This window comes from Colossoma macropomum, unplaced genomic scaffold, assembly GCF_904425465.1.
Source record: "Colossoma macropomum unplaced genomic scaffold, Colossoma_macropomum, whole genome shotgun sequence".
NCBI classification, from domain to species: domain Eukaryota; kingdom Metazoa; phylum Chordata; class Actinopteri; order Characiformes; family Serrasalmidae; genus Colossoma; species Colossoma macropomum.
Genome location: NW_023494816.1, coordinates 335,001 through 356,334, shown reverse-complemented (window position 1 = coordinate 356,334; position 21,334 = coordinate 335,001). Strand labels below are relative to the sequence as shown.

At 42.6% G+C, this 21,334-nt stretch overlaps 1 protein-coding gene across 1 annotated transcript in view; it reads left to right on the top strand.

The window, feature by feature from the left end:
* The first annotated feature begins 20,486 nt into the window (after window positions 1-20,486).
* Window positions 20,487-21,334, top strand: part of LOC118800108 (GTPase IMAP family member 5-like) — an 8,745-nt gene continuing 7,897 nt past the window's right edge. The window contains exon 1 of the mRNA XM_036560253.1: window positions 20,487-21,065. Within this exon, the coding sequence (XP_036416146.1) occupies window positions 20,487-21,065 (579 nt within the window). The remainder of the gene's footprint in view (window positions 21,066-21,334) is intronic.

Sequence of the window (21,334 nt, the reverse complement as noted above, 5' to 3'; positions counted from 1 at the left end):
GAAGTGAACAAACTAATCGTCTGGTGCATCAATAACAACTTGTTACTGAATGTCAAGAAGACACAGGAAATTATTGTCGACTTCAGGGGGAAGCACATACTCCACTTACAATCAATGGTAATGCGGTGGAGTTGTAGGCCGAGTCTTGCTAATGAGGCCCACCACTGTTGTATTGTCTGCGAAATACTGTGGTTTGACTCAGCACACAGCCCTGGGGAACTCCAATGTTCACGATGATGGTTTTAGAGGTGTTTATTCCAACTCATACTGTCTAGAGTCTGTCTGTGAGAAAGTCCAGTAACCAGTTGCACAGTGGGGTGTTGATGCCTAATGGGCCAAGTTTTCTTACCAGGTACATGGGGATGACTGTATTGAAGGCAGAGCTGAAGTAAATGAGAAGCATCCACACATAACTCTTCTTATTCTCCAGATAGGCCAGACTCAGGTGAAGTGCTACTGATATGGCATCATCATCAGTGGATCGGTTAAGGCAGTATGCAAACTGGAGTGGGTCGAGTGTTGTCGGTAGTCTGGATGTGATTTCTGACCAGCTTTTCAAAGCACTTCATCATGATGGGAGTAAGTGCTATAGGGTGGTAGTCATTGAGTGTTGATGCTGGTGACTTCTTTGGCAGTGGTATGATAGGAGTGGCCCAAGGGATGGCTTGGCTCAGGGGGATGTTATAGATGTCTGTGAGGACGTGTGTCAGTTAGTCAGCCCACACCGTGAGTACACACCCTGGTATGTTGTCAGGACCTGCAGCTTTTCGTGGGTTGACCCTGTGTATGGTCCTTCGGATGTCAGCTGGGTCGAGACAGAGTACTTCATCGTCCAGACTGAGAGGGGCTTTTGTTACTGTGGCAGCATTCTTTTCCTCAAACTGGCTGAAGTAAGTCTTAAGTGTGTTGAGGAAGTCAGTGTTGTCATCACAGGGTGGTGGCATAGGGGACCTGTAGTCTGTGATGGACTGGACACCTTGCCACAAGCACCTGGGGTCTTTTGAGTCAGAAGGTACCAGAGCATCCGTGCCATCACTGCCAGACTCTGCAACAGCTTTGTCCCTCAAGCAATCAAGTTTTTAAATTCACAAGGGCTGAACTAACCCCCCCCCCCAACACCCCTCTTTTGATGCACTACTTGCACAATCTGGAACATTGCTGCTAATGCTGTGTTTACACTGTTTCACTACCTCAGTAACCGCTGTGCTCACGTATGTTATCTGACTGTGTAAACTCGCAGATCACAGCATGTTAAAAACCTCTGCACCTTATTCCACTACTTCATGCTCAGAAATGAGTGCTGTGTCGGTGCTGCACTGTCCTGTCTGTTTACTGTGCCTAATGTCTGTTTAATTTATCATATTTATTGTATTGTTTCTAGCTTAATTTTTTGTTTGCACACTGTCTGCACGTTCGCACTTTGTACTTTTTGTTCCTTGTTGCACCTTGTTCCTGGAGGAATGCAATTTCACTCCACTGTGTACTTGTACATAGATGGAATGACAATAAAAGCCTCTTGACTCTTGAGTTGACTCTTGACTTGAAGTGACTCTAGATTTTTTGACCAGAAGCAAGCTTTGCTGCTCTTACACTACCGTTCAAATTAGCAGATCTATGAGCGTCTTTGTTCCCAGGCTTGAAGGCAGCATTACATGCTCTCAGAAACATGTACCTCTCTGGTGAGCCAGGGTTTCTGGTTGGCATGTGTGGTGATATTCTTGATGATGGTCACATCTTCCACACACTTGGATACGAATCCCTTCACAGACTTGGCATACTCCCCCGGATTGATGTATTGGTTGATGGTGAACACACTCTCTGAACAGATTCCAGTCAGTGCATTCAAAACAGTCCAGAAGCGCTGATGCTGCTCCCTCTGACTAGGTCCTTATCTGCTTCACAGATGGCTTGCTTTTGGTTAACCGTGGCCTGTATGCTGGAAATAGCATAACGGAGAGATGGTCTGAATTTCCAAGGTGAGGGTGGGGGGCTGCCCGAATGCTTGTTCTGATGTTTGTGTAAACCTGATCTTGTGTGTTTTCTCACCTGGTTGCAAAGTCCACATTTTGGTAGTAATTTGGTAGTACTGACCTCAGGTTGGCCTGATTTAAGTCTCCAGCGATGACATAAACACAGTCCAGGTTGGCATTTTGCATTGTACTGATGGACTGGTACAGTGTGGATAATGCATCTTTTGAGCTATCACTGGGGGGAATGTAAACAGCTGTGATTCTAATGGCTGACATTAGCAAATGGTTGACATTTTAGCATCAGGAGCTCTATATCTTCTGAGCAGTGGCTCGAGACAATTCTGGCGTTATTGCACAAGTTGTTGATGTAAACATATACACCCCCTCCCCTAGATTTACCACTGAGAGTGTGGCTCCTGTCTAGACGGAATGTTGTGAGCCCATCCACGCTAATGGCACTATTGGGAATACTGGAATTAAGCCATGTCTCTCACCTTGCATTGGGTGGTTAAATCCAGTCTTAAATAGTCCATTTTGTTTTCCAGTAAGTGGACATTTGACAGCAGAATCAATGGAAGCGCAGGTCTGTGGGGGTTAGCTTTAGCCTAGTGTTAATACCCGCTCAAGTGCCACGTTTGCGTGGTCTCTTGCACCACTTTCATCGCTTCCTGTGGCGGTCGGTAATGATTTTTACAGCCTAATGATAGCTTGTTTCAATGGCCACTCTTCATATACAACCCCATTTACAAAAAAATATAAATAAAAACTAAATGCAATGACGTGCAAATCATTTAAACTCTATATTTAATTTGAAAATAGTACAAAGACAATACATCAAATGTTTATGAATATATGTTTGTATGTAGGTTCATATATAATACATTTTTGTTGTTTTTTGAAAAATGTATGCCCATTTTGAAATTGATGCCAGCAACATGTCCCCAAAAAGTTTGGACGGGGGCAACGAAAGACTGGTAAAGTTGTGTAATGCAAAAAAAAAAAAATTGTGATAAAGTGGCAACAGGTCAGTAGCATGAGTATAATTTTTTTGGTTTTGCGCATCATGAAATGAAAAATATGACAAAGGAGACCCTGAACTGTTGAGCAGCTGAAATCCCATATGAAACGAGAATGTAAAAATATTTCATTTTCAAAACTACAGCAGTCAGTCTCCTCATTTCCCAAATGTTTATAGAGTGTTGTTAAAAGAAGAGATGATGAAACACAGTGGTAAACATGCACCCATACATACATAATTTGCATATCATTGCATCCTATTTTTATTTACATTTTGCACAGTGTCTCAACCTTTTTGGAAATGGGGTAGTATATTCACTCGGGGGTTTCCACTTGATAAATAGATGGGTCTGCTGTGAGAGCTGGTGAACTTTGGTGGCAGTGGTATATTCTGGAGGACTCTGCTAAGCTTTTAAAGTCCCCTGGATAAAATGCTATGTTCTGGGGCTTATATAGGGTCATTGGAAAGGGCAGGAGATGTTTTAACAGGGTGTAAAGTGAGCTTGGGAGCTTAGAACAAAAGCACGCCTGAAATCTGAGGCTAGAACTTCCATGGAACTTCATAAGGGAGCAGGCTGTCAAAATGCAAATGAGTGGATTACTAGAGGGGCAGCAGCCCCTCCTGCCAACAGTTTTGGTCCTGATGCACGTGCCTGCGGGGGAGCTATTCAGCCTGGAAGTTTTGATCTTTGGAGGTCCGTATGTCTGGTTCCACAGAGGCTAGAAGGTCGGGACCAGTCTTGTTGGAAAGAAGAGGACTATAAGGCTGTCCAGATCGGAGAGAGAAAGGGGGAGTAGAAGGGGTGCAAAGTTTCAGTTATGGGCTCTGGGAACTTTCCCATCTTGGAACCAGTACTAGATGGACAACGAGCACCTTCAAATTTGGAAGCGGACCGAAGAGACCTTCCGAACAGTATATGGTTTGTGGGCGTGTGATGTTTCTATAGATCTCCGGTTCTGTTGGAGCTATCACCGTGGTTCAAAAGGAATTCGTTCCATCCTGGGGTGCGTGCACAGTTTGTGTTGGTCATCCTCTAGTCCTTCATCAGTGGTCACAGGACAGTGGTCACAGGACACTGCCCACAGGACGCTGCTGTTGGGCTGTGTGTGCACAACAATGAACGGATCGGAGGGTAATCTGCGGAACCCTGTTCGTGATTGAGATTGCAGTTCTTCCCCATGAATGATGAATTCCTTGTAAGCGCTAGTCATAAGCTCGCATTGATTAAGTCCCTGCCCTTTGTACACACTGGTTGCTACTACTACTACTGGTTTAGTGAGGTTCTTGGATCAGCCATGGTCGGGGCACCCTCGCGGGGCCTCAGCCTAGTGCCGAGAAGTCGATCAAACTTGACTATCTAGAGGAAGTTGTAACAAGGTTTCCATAGGTGAACCTGCAGAAGGATCATTAACATGGGTCTGGCGGTGCCTCGTTCCAAAAGCCGGGACGACGGATTTGAGGGTGGGCCTGAAGTCTGCGAACCGGTAAAGCCTCGCAGTCATACAGAGGTGTTTGTGAGTTCTCACTCATTTCGTCCTTTCCTTCTGAACTTCTACCTTTGTCTCAGCCCGGTGCTGGGGCCCAGTGCGGTAGGAGAGAGGCTGGATAAGTTCGGCTTGGTGTGGGTTCCACTTTCACCCTCTGCTGGACATGGAGGTCGGGTGTGTGTGTGCACGAGTGTGGATGCTCTGCTGTGAGCTTCAGGCGCAGAGGCAGGTGAGGCTGTTGCCCTCCAGTGCTGAAGCACCGGGGACACTTTCGGACACTGGTCTGCATTCCCACTGGTGCCTGCTGTTGTTTGCAGCCATACCACTGCACTCCACCTGCTATTCTGGTCCTCTGCACTCAGTCTCCTAAACTCAGCACTTCGGCGCAGGGACGGGTACCTACTGCATGCCGCATTACGTGAGCTCCATCGAGCGATGGATGGGCCAGGCAGGTGTGGGGGCAAGGTTCAATGACCCGAAGGGGCCAGGCTCTCCAATGTGTAGGAGAGTGACTGACTGGAGAGTGCAGGTCTGACACTGTTTTTAACTTAACCATGGTGTCTGCTTGATCCACTGGACTTGGAGGTGCATGTGCACGCGAGTGTGGATGCTGCGCTGTGAGCTCCATGCTTGGGGGCAGGTGAGACCATTACCCTCTGGCGCTAAGGCATCAGAGGTGCTTTCGGGCACCAGTCTGCCTTCCACCAGGGCCTGCTGTCATTTGCAGCCACACCACCGCACTCCTTTACCGCTTCCATCCAAGTCCGCTGGACTTGTGTGCACGCGAGTGTGGATGCTGCATTGCGAACTCTGTGCTTGGGGAAATTGAGGGCATTACCCTCCGGTGCTGAGGCACCAGGGATGCTTTCGGACACTGGTCTACTTTTCACCAGGGCACCTGCTGTCATTGGCATCCATGCCGCCCTCCTCATCTGATCCTGTGGCCTCCCCTATGTGTAGGAGGGTGACTTACCAGAGGGTGCCCGTCCCACACTGTTTTTAACTTAACCATGGTGTCTGTTTGATGTTGGGCCTAACCAATAAAGAGTACTACTCTCGGCTCGTGCGTCGATGAGGAACGCAGCCAGCTGTGAGAACTAATGTGAATTGGAGGACACATTGATCATCGACACTTCGAACGCACATTGTGTCCCTGGGTCACTCCTGGGGCTACACTTGTCTGAGGGTCGCTATTGCAATCAATCAGACTTGCCATTCCCCTTCCGAAATGTTTGGGGGACCACAGCTGGAGGCTTGCAGTCACCCTGTGTGCCTTTGTTCTCCTAAATGCAGACCTCCTTCTCTGGCTTGGTCACACAGGTTTAAATTTGGGGTCCGCCTCGCATGGCTCCCCTGCCTGTTTGCTGTTTTTCTCCCTCTCATTAACCAATGGCTTTGTTTTATGCTTCCTTATCTCCACATCATCTGCTCGGACCATGCTATGTGACAAGGCGGGTGTTGGAGAGAGCATGTTGATGTGGGATGGGGGGAACTTAATTCATTGCTGCAGGTGAGTGAGGCAGAAGGCACTGGTTCCTCCCTGACCCCTTTCCCACCTTGTGCACACACATCTCAGGTGAGGAAGAGCGTGCCTGCCGGTGATGGTTAACTCCTCTCTGGCTGCCTGCGTCATCTTCCTGTGCTGAGGGGTGCTGTGACTCGTGCTGCTCCTCTGAGTTGGGAGAAGCATACAGCAGGTAGTGGGGGTATGACACCCATCTTTATTCCCCCCTGTGTGCTGCGGCCAGAGATGGGACCCGGTGCTCGTTGTCAACCCTGTTTCTGTCCACCACCGGTGTGGTTCAGTTCCAGGTGGCACAGGCTATGGCTCCTCTCCATGCAATCCTTCAAGCGCGACCTCAGATCAGGCAAGACAACCCACTGAATTTAAGCATACTGCTAAGAGGAGGAAAAGAAACTAATAAGGACTCCCGTAGTAGCGATGAGCGAAGAGCCCAGCCGAATCCCCCGTCCTTAATGGGTGCAGGGAAATGTGGCATACATTAGTCTATTTCACCTGGCATGGCCGGGGGTCTCAGTCCTTGTGATCGAGGTTTAGTCCGCAGATGGCCCAAAGTGGGTGGTAAACTCCATCTAAGGCTAAATACTGGCACGTGACCTATAGCAAAAAAGTGCCATAAGGCAAAGTTGAAAAGAACTTTGAAGAAAGAGTTCAACAAGGCATGAAACTGTTAAGAGGTAAATGTGTGGGGTCCGCACAGTCTGCCTGGGGGGATTCAATCTGGTGCGCATCACCTCTGCCAATGTGCATGCTTCCTTCCTCCTTGGACCCAGGTCCAACGGAAAGGACCGCCTTCCAGTGCAGTGCAATGTGACCAGCTTCGTTTCAGCTTGGAAGGGTCAAGGGGGAAAGGTGGTGCCCTCCCGCCCCGACTTTGCCGCTTACCCACGGGGCTGTGGGCCCTCTCTGCACCTTCCCTCCCCCTCAGACTGGCCCACGTACCAAAGGGCACTCGGGGTCAGCAGCAATGCCAGCTACTTATACGACCCGCCTTGAAACACGGACCAAGGAGTCTATTGCATGCACAAGTCAAAGGGCTGAAAGAAACCCCATGGCACATTGAAGGTAAAGGCCAGCACTCGCCGACTGAGGTGGGATCCCCCCCCATGGGGCTCGGGGACGCACCACCGGCCCGTCTTTTCTGCTCCGTTGGGGAGGTGGAGCTAGAGCAAACTTGATGGTAAGATGGTGAACTATACCTGGGCAAGGCGAAGCTGGAGGAAACTCTGGTGGAGGCCCGAAGCCGTCCTGGCATGCAAATTGGTTGTCCGACCTGGGTATAGGGACGAAAGACTAATCACACCAGCTAGTAGCTGGTTATCCCCGAAGTTACCCTCAGGATAGCTGGCGCTCTGACGCAGTTTTGTCCGGTAAAGCTAATGATAAGAGGCATTGGGGTCTAAATGAACTCAACCCATTCTCAAACTTTAAACAGGTACGAAGCTCAGCTCGCTGGCTCAGAGCTGGGCATCAAATGAGAGAGCCCAGTGGTCCACTTTTGGTAAGCAGAACTGGTGCTGCGGGATGAACCAAATGCTTGGGTTAAGAAGCCTGATGCCAATGCTTATCAGACCCCATAAAAGGTGTTGGTTGATATAGATAGCAGGACGTTGGCCATGGAAGTTGGAATCTGCTAAGGAGTGTCTAAAAAAACTCACCTGCCGATTCAACTGGCCCTGAAAATGGCTGGCGCTGGAACGTTGGACCCATACCCGGCTGTCGCTGGCAGTATGAACCAAAACTTGAGGCTTTACGCAGCGATGAGTAGGAGGGCCTTGGGCATGGACCTGGGTGGAGCCGCCATGGGTGCAGATCTTGGTGGTAGTAGCAAATATTCAAATGAGAGCTTTGAAGGCCGAAGTGGAGAAGGGTTCCATGTGAATGGCAGTTAAACATGGGTCAGTCGGTCCTAAGGGATAGGCGAATGCCATCCAGAAGGCCAGGGCAATGGCCTCTGTTGCCCCCAGCCAATCGAAAGGGAGTCAGGTTGAGATCCTTGAACCTGGACACTGTGAGGCATCCAATGCGGTAACGTAAACGAGCCTGGAGATGCCAGCGGGGCCCCAGGAAGAGCTATCTTTTCTTTGTGAAGGGCAGGGTGCCCTGGAATGGGATCACCATGAGATAGGGGCCCAAGCCCTGGAAAGCACCACGTTCTGGTGATGTCCAGGGAGCTCTCGCTGGCCCTTGAAAATCCTAGGGAAAGGGTGTAGATCTCATGCTGGGCCATACCCATATCCGCAGCAGATCTTCAAGGTGAACAGCCTCTGGAATGTTGAAACAATGTAGGTAAGGAAAGTTATCAAGTCAGTTACTTTTGTTTGGGGGGCTGCACCTCTACACGCCATGCTGGCAGGTGGGTTGTGGGTGCCAGGCACTTCTCACGGATCTCCTTGACTATGGTCTGCGTCGGGATCCTACATCCGTTGTTCAGGTGGGCAGGGGACCTCCCCCCGGCTGACTTCGAACTGGTGTGGACCAGCTGACTTCGAATTGGTGTGGACCAGGGGAAGCTGACTGTTTTAATTCAAATAAAGCAACGTGAAGGCTCTCGGTGGGTGTTGACACAGTTTTTGTGGAACCAGGTGCTAAAAGACTCGTAAACTCCCTGATTCTGGGCCAGGGTGTCATGAGTGGCAGAGCAGCTCCTTCGCTGCGATCCATTGAAAGTCTTCCCTCGATCCAATCTTTTGTCCACTCCAATGTGGGGCTCCGCATTGCGGCCAGAGTGGGCAAACAAAAGCCCCCCATTTTGGAGATTTTTGCAAAAAAAGTTTGCATGGTTTATAATTGAAAGTTTTTCTGGTCTACCCATGGTCGCTAAAAATGTCCCTTGGTCTCCAAATGGTCAAATAAAAATCTGAAAAAAATGAAAAATGTTCTAAGTTTTATGGTTTATAATTAAAATTTGGTCTGCCAGTGGCCCCTTGTGCTTAAGTGTGTGCCAGGTTCATGGAGGTCCAGAGGCCCCCGAAGGAGGGTCCAAGGAGGTTTGGAGCCCTGGAGGATGAATGTGTGAATTTTTTTGCGGCTGGTAGTTTGGGTTCCGTGAGTAATAAGCTCTGGAAGTTAAGCCCACCTAAAGCTATGCTACTGTGGACAAAATACCAATAGACCACCAACAATTTTTGAACATTTTATTAAAAAATGTGGTCAAAGTCCATCTCAGTCTCTGAGTCGCTGCTCCTCGTGGATGACCGTGGTGTGAAAGTGGTCAGCTGTGGCAACGTCGTGGCACATCCCCTCACATACCAGTTTTCGCTCCTCTGCAGAAAGGTGGCTCCTCGCCTGTAAATACAAAAGGAATAGATTAAATATGGAGCTTTGGACAGGGGCAAGTGAAATGATTAAGCCCAGCTATGACCCACATTTCATGGGTAAAACGGTGATGGTTTTGTACCTGGTTGGAGATGGCAGTCCTTTTTAAGCCAAAGCTGATTTAGCCATGCATCCCGGTGTGATGCCATGCAGCTCTCAGCTCGGTGTTCTGACTTCCTGTGAATCCGAGGGTAAGTACAGAGCTTCATATTGCCCAGATTCTTAAGCTGTGCGTGATGGCTTTAGGCTGGCTTCTATCATGTTACAGGTGTCTTCGTGTCCTACTTCAGCAGGGTTACACTATGACCTCCATAAAGAACATGCTGCTCAATCTTCATAAAGCATATAAGGACTTTGACCTGTAACATGTTAAAAGCTGACCTAAAGCCATCATGCTTGTCTTAAGAATCTGGGCAATGTTGGAATATGGAGCTCTGTACTTACTCTCTGATCCATTGGAAGTCATACAGGCACTTCAGATTTGTGATCTGGTCATCTCTCCTCCGTTGGTGCATGTAAATGATGAACTGTGTGGTGTGGCTCTTACACAGGTTACATTCACCTTGTCCTTTCATGTGGACTCGGCCCCAAGGTAAAACTGTTTAAAGTCCTCCAGGACTTTGTCAACCACAAACATTGTTAATCTGCCAGGAGCCTTGGGTGCTTTACCTTTAGGCGAAGGCTTTGGGGCGGATGTTGAGGCTTTGGGGCGGACATCTGACCGCCCATGCATGGACTCATTGCTACTGGTCTGTCTGGGTAAACAGCTTGATGTTTGTGGAGGCGTTTCCTCCACAGTGTAAGGCATGGTGGCATCGCTGTCCCCCATGGTCATGCCTACATCCAACTCACTTACCATGGGCGGTGTGGGTACATGGGACCTGAGCTCAGCAAGCCTCCGTATGATGCATTCTCACTTGGCCTCATTTAGTATCTGCTCCAGCTCATTCCCCATGATCTTATGCGTTTTGGTCAGATGCTTATCTAACCTGGCCAGTTGGGTTTTGTCACATATGGTGCAACTCAAGCATCCCTTAAACCTTCTGCTAGTGAGAGAAAGTAGGAGTGCAAGCTCCTCTTTGTTTTCCACAGTCACGCAACAAAAACAAAACCCTAGCACCTAGAAAGAGTGTCAGAAACTATATTATTCTTCTTGTGAGTAATAGCGAGATTGAAACTTTGAAATATGAGGGGCCAATGGATTAGACATTGATTTGTGTTAGACCTGTGCTGGAGAAGTACTAGGGGGTTGTGATCTGTGAAAACAGTAATAGGAGCCGAACTGCTATCAAGGTAAACCTCAAAATGCTGCATTGTGAGGAGGAGAGCAAGGGCTTCCTATTCTATGGTACTTCAGTCTAACGGATTATTTTTTTTGAAAAATAACAAATGGGATAATCAATACCAAGTCTGTCCTCTTGAGGACTGCGCCAGCCCTGGTACCACAGGCATCTACCTCCAATTTAAATGGCTTATTAAAGTCAGGTGTGGCCAGAACAGGGTTGCTGCTTAGCAAAATCTTTACAGACTTAAACACAGACTGGCAGGCAAGGGACCAAACAAAAGGATGGATTTTACAAAATCAGGTCAGAGAAATTCTTGCAAAAGCAGTGATAGTAACCAGCCATAGCCAAAAACATTTAGGTAGGTGACCACACCTTTTTCTAAATTCACATTTTTCTAGGTTCAACACAAGGGAGGCATCTTGTAATCTAGTAAATTCTGTTTCCAGCAGCTGCATATGGTGTTCCCAGGTGTCTGGGAACAAGGTCAAATAAACAAGGTCATCCAGATAGGTATCACAATTTGACACATTGCCTAGAAAAATAGTCATAAGGCGTTACAAAGTAGCCAGAGCATTTCGTAGACCAGACGCCATAAATGGTATACTACAGCAATATATCTGCCGTAGCAAAAGTGGAGATGTCAGAGGCATGACCAGTTAGGGGAACCTGCCAATAACCTTTCAGTAGGTCTAGTTTGGTCACATCAACACAATCTTCCATTCGTGGAAGAAGAAAAGAATGTGGGACTGTGAATGCGTTTACTCTTCTGTAATCAGTGTAAAAATCTGTATGTTTGTCAGGTTTAGGGACCAGAAGGCAAAGGGAACACCCCGGGCTGTTACTGGGAACTGCAAAGCCATTTTTCAGTAAGTATTCAGTTGCTTGTTGTAGGAGAAAATGTTTATGTGGGCTAACATGGTAAGGGTGCTGCCTAATGGGTGGATGTCTGCTGACATCAAAATCATGTGCAACCCAGTTATGGATATTTATCTCTAAAACTTATTGAGAATCAATATTGAGCTCTAAAAATATCCCGTTTTGGATAAACCCCAAAATGTACCCTCTTTAAGTTCGCTAATATAACTATAACATAGCTGCTAAGATTCATGAATAAGTAAATAAATAATTTACCCTTTGCATTGTAGAGCACTTGATCCTTTATTTTGAAGAATGTGAGCGGCTCACGTTCAAGCTCCTCCCACCTAATATAGTATATACGCAGAGCAGCGAGGATTTACTTCCTCTTCTCCGTCGGTCGTTGAGAGTGAGGGTGCAGTATAGACGAGGCAAAGCTGTGAACGCATAAATAACGCGCTAAATATATGCCAAATCAATTGTTAAATCGCTATGCGCCTACAAGAGTTTCTACAACTCCCATTTCTCTGTACTCACCAGTGGAAGAGCTTTGGTAAGAGAAATTTTTGAGTTGTAAAGCTAATGCAGAAACAGACAAATCCACTATTTAGCTTAATGAAGAGAACGGAAAACATGTCGAATCTGTCAAATGTGAAATTCATTCTTAACATTAAGACTTTGAGATGCAATGTAAAGCGATTGTATGTTTTATTTTTTTTTTGTCATACTGTGGAAGATATATAGTGTAGTTTTGTTATAAATTGTTCTGTTAAAGAAACAATTCATATAAAAATGGCGGCACCCCGTTGTTACTCACCGTGCGAGTGAAAGTTCTAAAATGACTGAAACTCTTACACTTGAAGTCCACCGGAGGGCGCTTGTTGCCCATTTTTGCAGTTTCAGCCGAGTCAAAGCTATATATTATATTAGAACGGTTACAGTGGTGTTTTGATGTTTACTATAAAAAGAAAAGAAACAAGAAAGCTGAGCTTATATGCAAGGAAACCAATGGAAATATTAAATGTTTTATTGTACTGGATTCATATAGTTTTGTATGTTATGTTTTGCAATTTGAAGCTATTCGAATTCATGTAAATTGTACATTCTTATTTTATTTTTTTTTTGCAATTTCTATTTAGTCTGTGTAAATATTTGATTGGGAATTCAAGGCTGGAAAATGTCATTTGAAATGAGCACACAACTTAATGCCTGTTTAATGCACAGGTCAGGTTTTATTGGATTGTGAGACCAGCTGAAAGCATTGGACTGTGGAATTCCTTTGAACCATCCGTGAGCTTTGGTGATTTTGATTTCTCCGGTAAGGAGTGGCGAGCCAGTCTAGAAAAGGAAAGACAATTGCATGCAGAAGAACAAGACTACGCCAGGACTTGACAAGTAATACCCACCTAGTACCTCATTTTTAGAACTGAAACACAAAGGGTACACACAGGAACTGGGAAAGCAAATTGGACTCATTCACACATACACACTAAAGTATTTCATTGCTCCACTTCTGTATTGTTTTTTGTTTATTTTATCTGTGTGTATATATATATATATATATATATATATATATATATATATATATATATATATATATATATATATTTTGCAAATTGTAAATTTGTAAATTGCATCTCAAGAGCTACCTTAATTAAATTTTTAATATTTTTTTTGCCTCTTTAAGCCTTAGTCTCAGTTGAATAATTACATACAGCCAGCTCTACACTGAGCCTAGACCCAGACTAATAAAACAGTAGCAACAAAGATCATACCTGTTACACATGCTATAGGACAGAAGTTTGAGATGGAATGTCAGAAAATAGAGAGGGAAACCTATCGAATAGAGATTTAAGGTCAGACTGTGCGGACCGCTTTTCTGAGATACATTGCGATGCATGAGAATTAGAAAGGCGAGCACAAGGGAGACAGTTCCCAAGTAGAGGTTATTGCTTTCAAGTGCATATTCGCTAACAGAAGCTGCTGCTGCCATTGAAACAGGTGAGTGGGAAGGAGGCTGAGAAGGAATGGGGTAGTTGCATTTTCCTCAGTAGAGTGAGCAACATAGGGCTTCAACATATTCAAATGGGTCACACTAAACTCACTATAACAGTCAAGAGTTGCAAGAACTTAATTAGTGCTTGATAGCTTTTCTGTTTTTTTACACAGGCAGCAAAACGTGTCTGCAAGGCAGAGCCAGTAACAGGCAGGAAAACAAGGACACGATCACCAACGTTAAATGTGCGATTAATGGCTTTTCGATCATAACGTCTTCTCATTGCGTCCTGAAAGGAACACAGATGCTGTTTAGCGAACTGTTGAGCTAGGCGCAGATGCTCGTGAAGCTTAGAAATGAAGCAAAGCACATTATCGCTAGAAGTTGAAGGAGGGTACAACCATTGCTCTTAAAGCACTCTAAGAGGGCCACGGACCGAACACCCAAAAAGTAGCGAATTTGGACAAAAACAGTAGATTCCTGCACAGTGTCACGGATAGCGAATAAAAGCAAAGGCACGCCCTCATCCTAGTCTTTGCCACTCTCAAAGCAGTAGGTTCTCAACATTTTTTAAATATTTGATGGAAATGCTGAAGTGCGCCTTGTGACTCAGGGCTGTACACGCTATATATTTGGTGTTTAATGTTGAGTTTATGGACTACCTGAGTAAAAAGCTTAGACATAAATTTTGACCCTTGGGCAGATTGGATGTGATAGGTAGGCCGAATGTAGTACAAAACTTATGATTATCAATTTTGAGGGAATGCAAAGGAATGTCCTCAAGGAACCTTGTAGCAGCACACATAAGGGTGAAAAGGTAGCAATTACCAGATCAGGTTTTACACAATCAATAAGCAGTCTTTCAAATGGTTCTCCTACTGCAGGTAAGGGGTAAAAAGGAGCAGGGGGAATAGAGTGATTTGGCTTTCCAACAATCTGACAGGTATGACAGGAACAACAATAATGAATGGCATCAGTCTTGATGGAAGGCCAAAAGAAGTGATCCAAAATATGCTGTAGTGTTTTTCTGATTCCTAGGTAACCAGAAAGGGGATGGTCATGGGCCAAGGACAAGACTAGGGCCCTATAAGGAGAGGGAACCACTATTTGGTGCACCTCGTCACATTAACCAATTGAACTTACAGGAAACCATGACCTCATCTACACCCCATTTTTAATAAAGTAACCAGTTTGTTGTTCAGACATGTTGGTTTTCTCTTTAACTAAACTCAAACAATGTCATCACTGGTCTCAGACAAAGAAGCAACCACTGAACGCAAAAGGTTTAAACACAGGTTCAACATCAGAACAGGTCAGAGTACTTGGCTGAACATGCAATTCATCAGGATGTAACATCAAGGCATTTACCTTCGTAGCTGGGGAACTCAAGCAAGAACGTTTGTGCATGAGGGCGGGACACACAGCAGTAAGGTGACCCTGTTCATGACAATAAAAACATTCCCGCGTCTCAGCTGTGGAAACAGGAGTATTGGACCAGGAGGAACTAGCGGTGTTAACGGAGGCTTTCATTGCGTTGGAGGTTTTTTATTTGTAAGAACAAATTCATCAGCTAATGTAGCTGCAGCAGACAGTCTGCAAACTTTTTGCTCGATATCTGCTTTAAAGAAAATCTCCTTTTTACATTTGTGAAATTCATATTCTGGAGAAATTCACAATGAATGAATTAATGAATGAATGCATCAATCAATCGGTCAAAATGCAATTACAGTTTCAATTCAAATTAATCTGAATTAATCACAAAATAGTAATTTAATTTTCTTCCATTTTATATTTCATTTTGTTTTACTTTTGTGACTCTAATAAAGTGATCTGGATCATACATAGTACCACAGATGTTTTGGAAATGTGTGGATTATTATGAAAAAAATATAAAAACAAACAAGCAAGAGACAAATGAAATAATAAACAGAAAGTATTCTTCTGGGTGCTCCATTTTTCTTTGTAATTTGCTAATTGTATTTAATATTAATATTTTGGATATTCAAAACATTTGATCACAAAAATGAATCTGCATAGATTTTCTGTGTCATAAAGAAAATGTAATGGTTGGAGCAGACATCATCAGTTCTTTTCAGGCAGAGAGATTTTTTTTTTCACCTTAAACACTTGAATTATGGTCTCCAGTCTGACTGTGGTTAATAATAAAGTAGTCACACATCTTTAGGATCATTGAAAATTTTTATGTTTATAATTGAGTTGACAGCACCTTAAAGCACAAATTAATTATACTGTACTTGACAGCAACCTGCTGTTTTTTCTACTGTGCTCCCATTAATCAGTAAACAAATGCACATTCAATGAAGAAAAAAACTCTCAAAAGTCTCATAAACTCTTATTACTCAATTCTCACCTGCTTTTGTCTTTAACTGAGCTAGCCAACAGCTAAACTTAGTCACCTAGCAGTGAGTGTTCTCGCACAGCACTTGCACATCATTGGAGTAAGCTGTAGCTTGTTATCTAGTCAAAGTTACCAAGTTTAGCTACCCAGATAGCACTTTTGATATGACCACATTATCATTTCAGAGCTTAAGGTCCTACAACGGATCTCTCAACTTTAGACGGTTTTCACACTGCCCACTGTTGAATTAGTGCACAAAGTATTCTGTGTTAGACTGTTTTGACCCCTACCATCAGGGAAGAGGTGTTATCTCTGAACCAGAACCATGGGGTCTAAAGACAGTATTTACCCTCAAGGTTATTAAATAGACACAAAAATATATAAAATACATACACACACACACACACACACACATATATATAATTTTTTTTTGTTTTATGTATGTTGGTTATGTATTAGCTTACAAGATAAAGTGTCTTAACTGCCTTTAACTTGAAATGATACTGATTGCAGTCCTGCATGAGCCTACCCCTAACAATGATTGTAGCATTGCTGAATATGAATTTAACACAAAAAGTGTGTGTGACCAGTTTTAACATGAGATTCTGCATCTTTGCAACATAACTTGTAATTCTGAAATTGTGGTATCAGGTAGGCTTCCATAATTTTGGCAAAGCTCTTTTCACGGTTTATACCTCTTTTGGCAGCTAAGCAGTAGTCATTTGTGGTTTCCACGGATGCTAACAGTAGATTTTAAAAATCCATCAAAAAAGAAAGGTATCTTCCTTCATGAAACGCGTCCAGCACAGCACATTCCGAACATTTGCGCACATAAAGCAGTTAAACGGCAAATGTTATTAAAGCTGGATGAAAATTAACCTGCATAGCAACAAGTGATTGATATAGTGTCATCTTCCCTGGTAGGAGTAACTGAAAGCTCCAATTAGAAATTTCTGCACACAACAAACCAGTTTTAAGTATGCAGTAGCCAAAACATAAAGGCAAAAGCAGGTCAAGTAAGGCACACAATATTAATGCTTACTTTGGTCCCTTGCTCTCCATCAGAACAGCAGAAGTAAGGAAAAAGAGTTACTTTTTTATCGTTGCACCACAACCGCTGCCATTCCTGAAGTTGATGATGATCATCATTAAGGTATGAAGGTATGAATAACTTCATTTCTACAGTACTTCATTAATTAAAATAGATTACAAAACTCTCAAAGTATATATCAAAATATCACCATTTCAAAATGGCAACTTTGTATTTAGAGAGTTTATGCTCACCAGGTATTAAAATGAACTGATTCCCTGTAACTTCATTATTTGGCATGTCTTCACAATAAATAAATGAAAATAAACAACATGAATGAATACAAATCTAGTATATTACTCATAAGTGAGTCATCTTCTTGTGATGTTTATGTACAAAAGCCTTAGATTGGTGGTTTGTTTCCAGACTGCCTGCACTGCTCTAATTTATGACCTTCCTTTAAAATAGACACCCACTGTACATTCTAAGATGGGACTACATGAATGTATAGATGCACAGGTTATGTTGAGTTGACAAACTCAAAAGGCTGTACATATTTGTAACATGCTTATGGTATAAATGGTAAAAATAGACAATGAGGACTAACAAAGGGGGAATTACTTCCTGGTTTACTTAAGACAACATTAATATATTTTTACATATGTTAATTGTGTACTCTGCTATTTTTAAAAATCACTTTTGTATTGTAATATGATTTCAGAAACAATTTGCTCAAATCATTTGATTACATAAGTAAGTTTCTTGTCATGGCATGAAACGACATGACATAAATAGCAACCATTTAAACAACCTTTTCCTGCATTCCAGTGTTCATCATCAATCGTTGTAGACAGATCTCTCTATAGTTTTAGTTTCTCTTTGTAGTCAAACGTGTTTGATGACATTGCATTCTGCTTATGAAGTTCAAAACACAGATATACAAAATATTACAACTCTTGTGAAATAAACACTGCATGAACTATGTCTCCTACAGAAATATCAACTACTTGGAAGAAACTAAGATTCTGTTACCTTCCACCACTACACACAACATTTAGAAGTACTGTTGCTCCATTAGACTGAAACGCCAGGATCAAGTCATTTTTAAAACATCTCACCTTATTTGGCAGTTTATTTTAACAATATCTGCAATGCCTCTCATTAGAAGTAGGTAAGGCAAAGCTCCATTATAACATTTTTTTCTCTATAAAACAATTTCTTTTCTAATGTTACACGTCTGCAAAGAATCTGACCAACTGAGGAAATGTTATTATATATATATATATATATATATATATATATATATATATATATATATATATATAGTTTATCTTTTTGTCTTTAAAACAAACAGAAACACCACCCAGAAGACACCAGCTGGTCAGATATCTGATAATGACTGGCAGACAACAACCAATGAATCCAACAATCACCAATCTAACTTTCTGAACAGTTCACCAGAAGTTTCAAGCAACAGGTAAGACTGAGCTCAGCTTGACCCTCTATACATTTTCTTCATTTTTACCAGTGCTCATATATTTGAAAACAAGTAATGGGTGTTACTCAAAGTGTTTAGTTTTCTATTTTCTACTTGGAAGAAACTAAGATTCCGTTACCTTCCACCACTACACACAAGCTTTTGAAGTATTGTTGCTCCATTAGACTGAAACGCCAAGATCAAGTCATTTTTAAAGCGTGGTCTGAGCTTATTTGGTAGTTTTTTTTAACAATATCTGCAATGCCTCTCATTAAAAGAAGGTAAGGCAAAGCTCCATTACTACATTTTTACTCTGTTTTACTTATAGATAAAACAAGTTCTTTTCCAGTGTTACACGTCTGCAAAGAATCTGACCAACTAAGGAAATGTTATTTAATATAAATATATTATAGTTTTTTAAAAATCTTTTTTATTATTAATGTCCTTAAAACAAACAGAAACACCACCCAGAAGACACCAGCTGGTCATATATCTGATAATGACTGGCAGACAACAACCAATGAATCCAATAATCACCAATCTAACTTTCTGAACAGTTCACCAGAAGTTTCAAGCAACAGGTAAGACTGAGCTCTGCTTCACTCTCTATACTGTATATCTGGTTACCCAGAAACATTTTCTTAATTTTTACCAGTGCTCCTGTCTTAGAAAACAAGTGATGGGTGTTACTCAAAGATCTTTGTCTCAAGAAATGTTTAGTTTTCTCTCAAATACAAATTTATTTTTTGTGTACATGGTTATCTTCCACCAGAGATAAAACAGGCATTTGCTACGTCTACAAGGGGTGGCAAACTCCAGTCTTGGAAGGCTGGATTTTTGTACAGTGTAGTGATTTTCCTGCTCAAACACACCTGATTCAGCTCAGCAGTTAGTTGCCAGGTTTAGTTGGAGTGCTAGAGTAAGGAAACACACTATGCTGGACTCCAACCCTCAGTTCCCCACCGCTTTTATAGGTGTTTCCTGTTACATCATGAGTTGCTTTTACAGTTTTGTTGCTTTGCCCTTTTTTGTTGTTAGAGTGGAGCCACATTTCTCTTTTATGTACCATCATCAGGTCTGGATCATCTAATTTCAACCTTGTGTTACGCCTTATCAAAATCCAGACACTTTCCCATCATTACTGAACGTCCTCTTTATTTTCTCTACCAATCACTGCATAGCAAACAGTTCACTATCCGTCATCACCTCGGTGAAACATTCATGTTTTTCAGCAGTGAGCCACAATTTCCTTTAACCATTTAATACACACATGCTGATACTTCTATATGCCGGTTCTGATACCACTGACAAAAACTTATATACATGGTGTACAATAGTCCCATTTTAGCCATCCAGTAGTCCTTTTTTGCTCTGATCTCTTTACCATTTTAAAACTTTGCACTTAGCAAACTAAAATGCAAACTTGTACAAGTTGGTTCGAATGAATGAAAAGTACAAAATGTACGCAAAATGCGAATTTGCACATCTGATAATAGAATAGAATTCACTAAGAGCCCAAAATTACTCATGCATCTTTTATTTGCACTTTAATAAATTTACATTCAAAAGATGATGTATGCCTTCAAATTACAATTTATAAATACAATACATTTTGGCTTAAGTCTAACTCCATATGGTCAAGCTTCTAGAGGCCAACGCCAGCCATTAGCGGGTTACTACAGAATTCTTAACCATAGTTTAGCCAATGCTTAATCTAAGTCTATAAAACAATAGATCTTACTTTGAATTCTGGACGTCTTTTCTTATTAGCCAGGTTGCCATTGAAAAATTTAATAAAATCTAAGCAAATTACACTGATCTGCAAAAAAATGATCTTAAAGGATCTGTGTCTATGCATGTTTCTACAGGAGCATCCAAAACTCTGGTAGTTGCATTTTCTCTTTTATTATCATAATGTGGGTCTTTAATGTGTCTGTTATTTTTAGGCCCTCCATGCAAAATGACCAAAACCAGTGTATTAACAATGGTGTATTCCTTTTTCCTGTACTGGGAGTGTTTGCAGCATTAACTGTTTGGCATTTTGTGCTGAAAGGTAAACACAGATTATTTATGAAATATGACTGTATATAATAAACCCCATATTTAAAGAAAAGTTATGATAATAAAGACCTTTTATGATATTAAGTCTGTTTTGTTAAGGACACAAAATGAACCATCATGAGCTGAGACTGATGCTGGTGGGCAAGTCTGGAGCTGGGAAGAGTGCATCAGGCAACACCATCCTGGGTGAAGAAGCTTTCAGGGCAGAGGCATGTTCAGCATGTGGGACTACACACTGTGAGACTAAGAACAAAGTCATGGATGGAAGAAACATCACAGTAATCGACAATCCTGGGTTGATGGAAATATGGCACAGCGAACCTAATTGTATCTTCAGTCCCACTCATCGTCCTCATGTGTTCTTGTTGGTGATTAAACTGGGGAGATTCACAGAGGACGAGATGAATGTTGTGATGTGGATTCAAGAGGACTTTGGAGAGGTAGCTCTAAGGTTCACCATGCTACTGTTCACTTGTGGAGATCTACTAGGAGGAAAATCAGTAGAAGAGTTTATCAGTTACAATGTTGTGCTTCAAGATCTTGTAAACACCTGCAAGGGTAGATATCATGTTTTTAACAACTATGACAAAAGTAACAAAATTCAAGTCACAGAGTTATTTGAAAAGATCCACCAACTGCTCTATGACAGGAGCGGCTACACTCACACAAAAGAGGTGCTTCAGAATGTACAGCACAGGAAAATAAATGAGATGGCTTCTAAGCTGAAAGATGAGCAAGATGAGAAAACAGAACTTAACAAAAAATTAGGAGTCAAATGCCTGGTTACAGTTTGCATTTTATATTATAGTCATTCTAATTGTCACTGGTTTGTATTGGATTGTTTTAGGCAATACATATTAACATGCATTCTGGACAAGACCAACAACATGAAATAACATATATTCCATTTTTTAATTTTGTAGAACTGAGGACAAGAGGGCAACTTGGAAACATT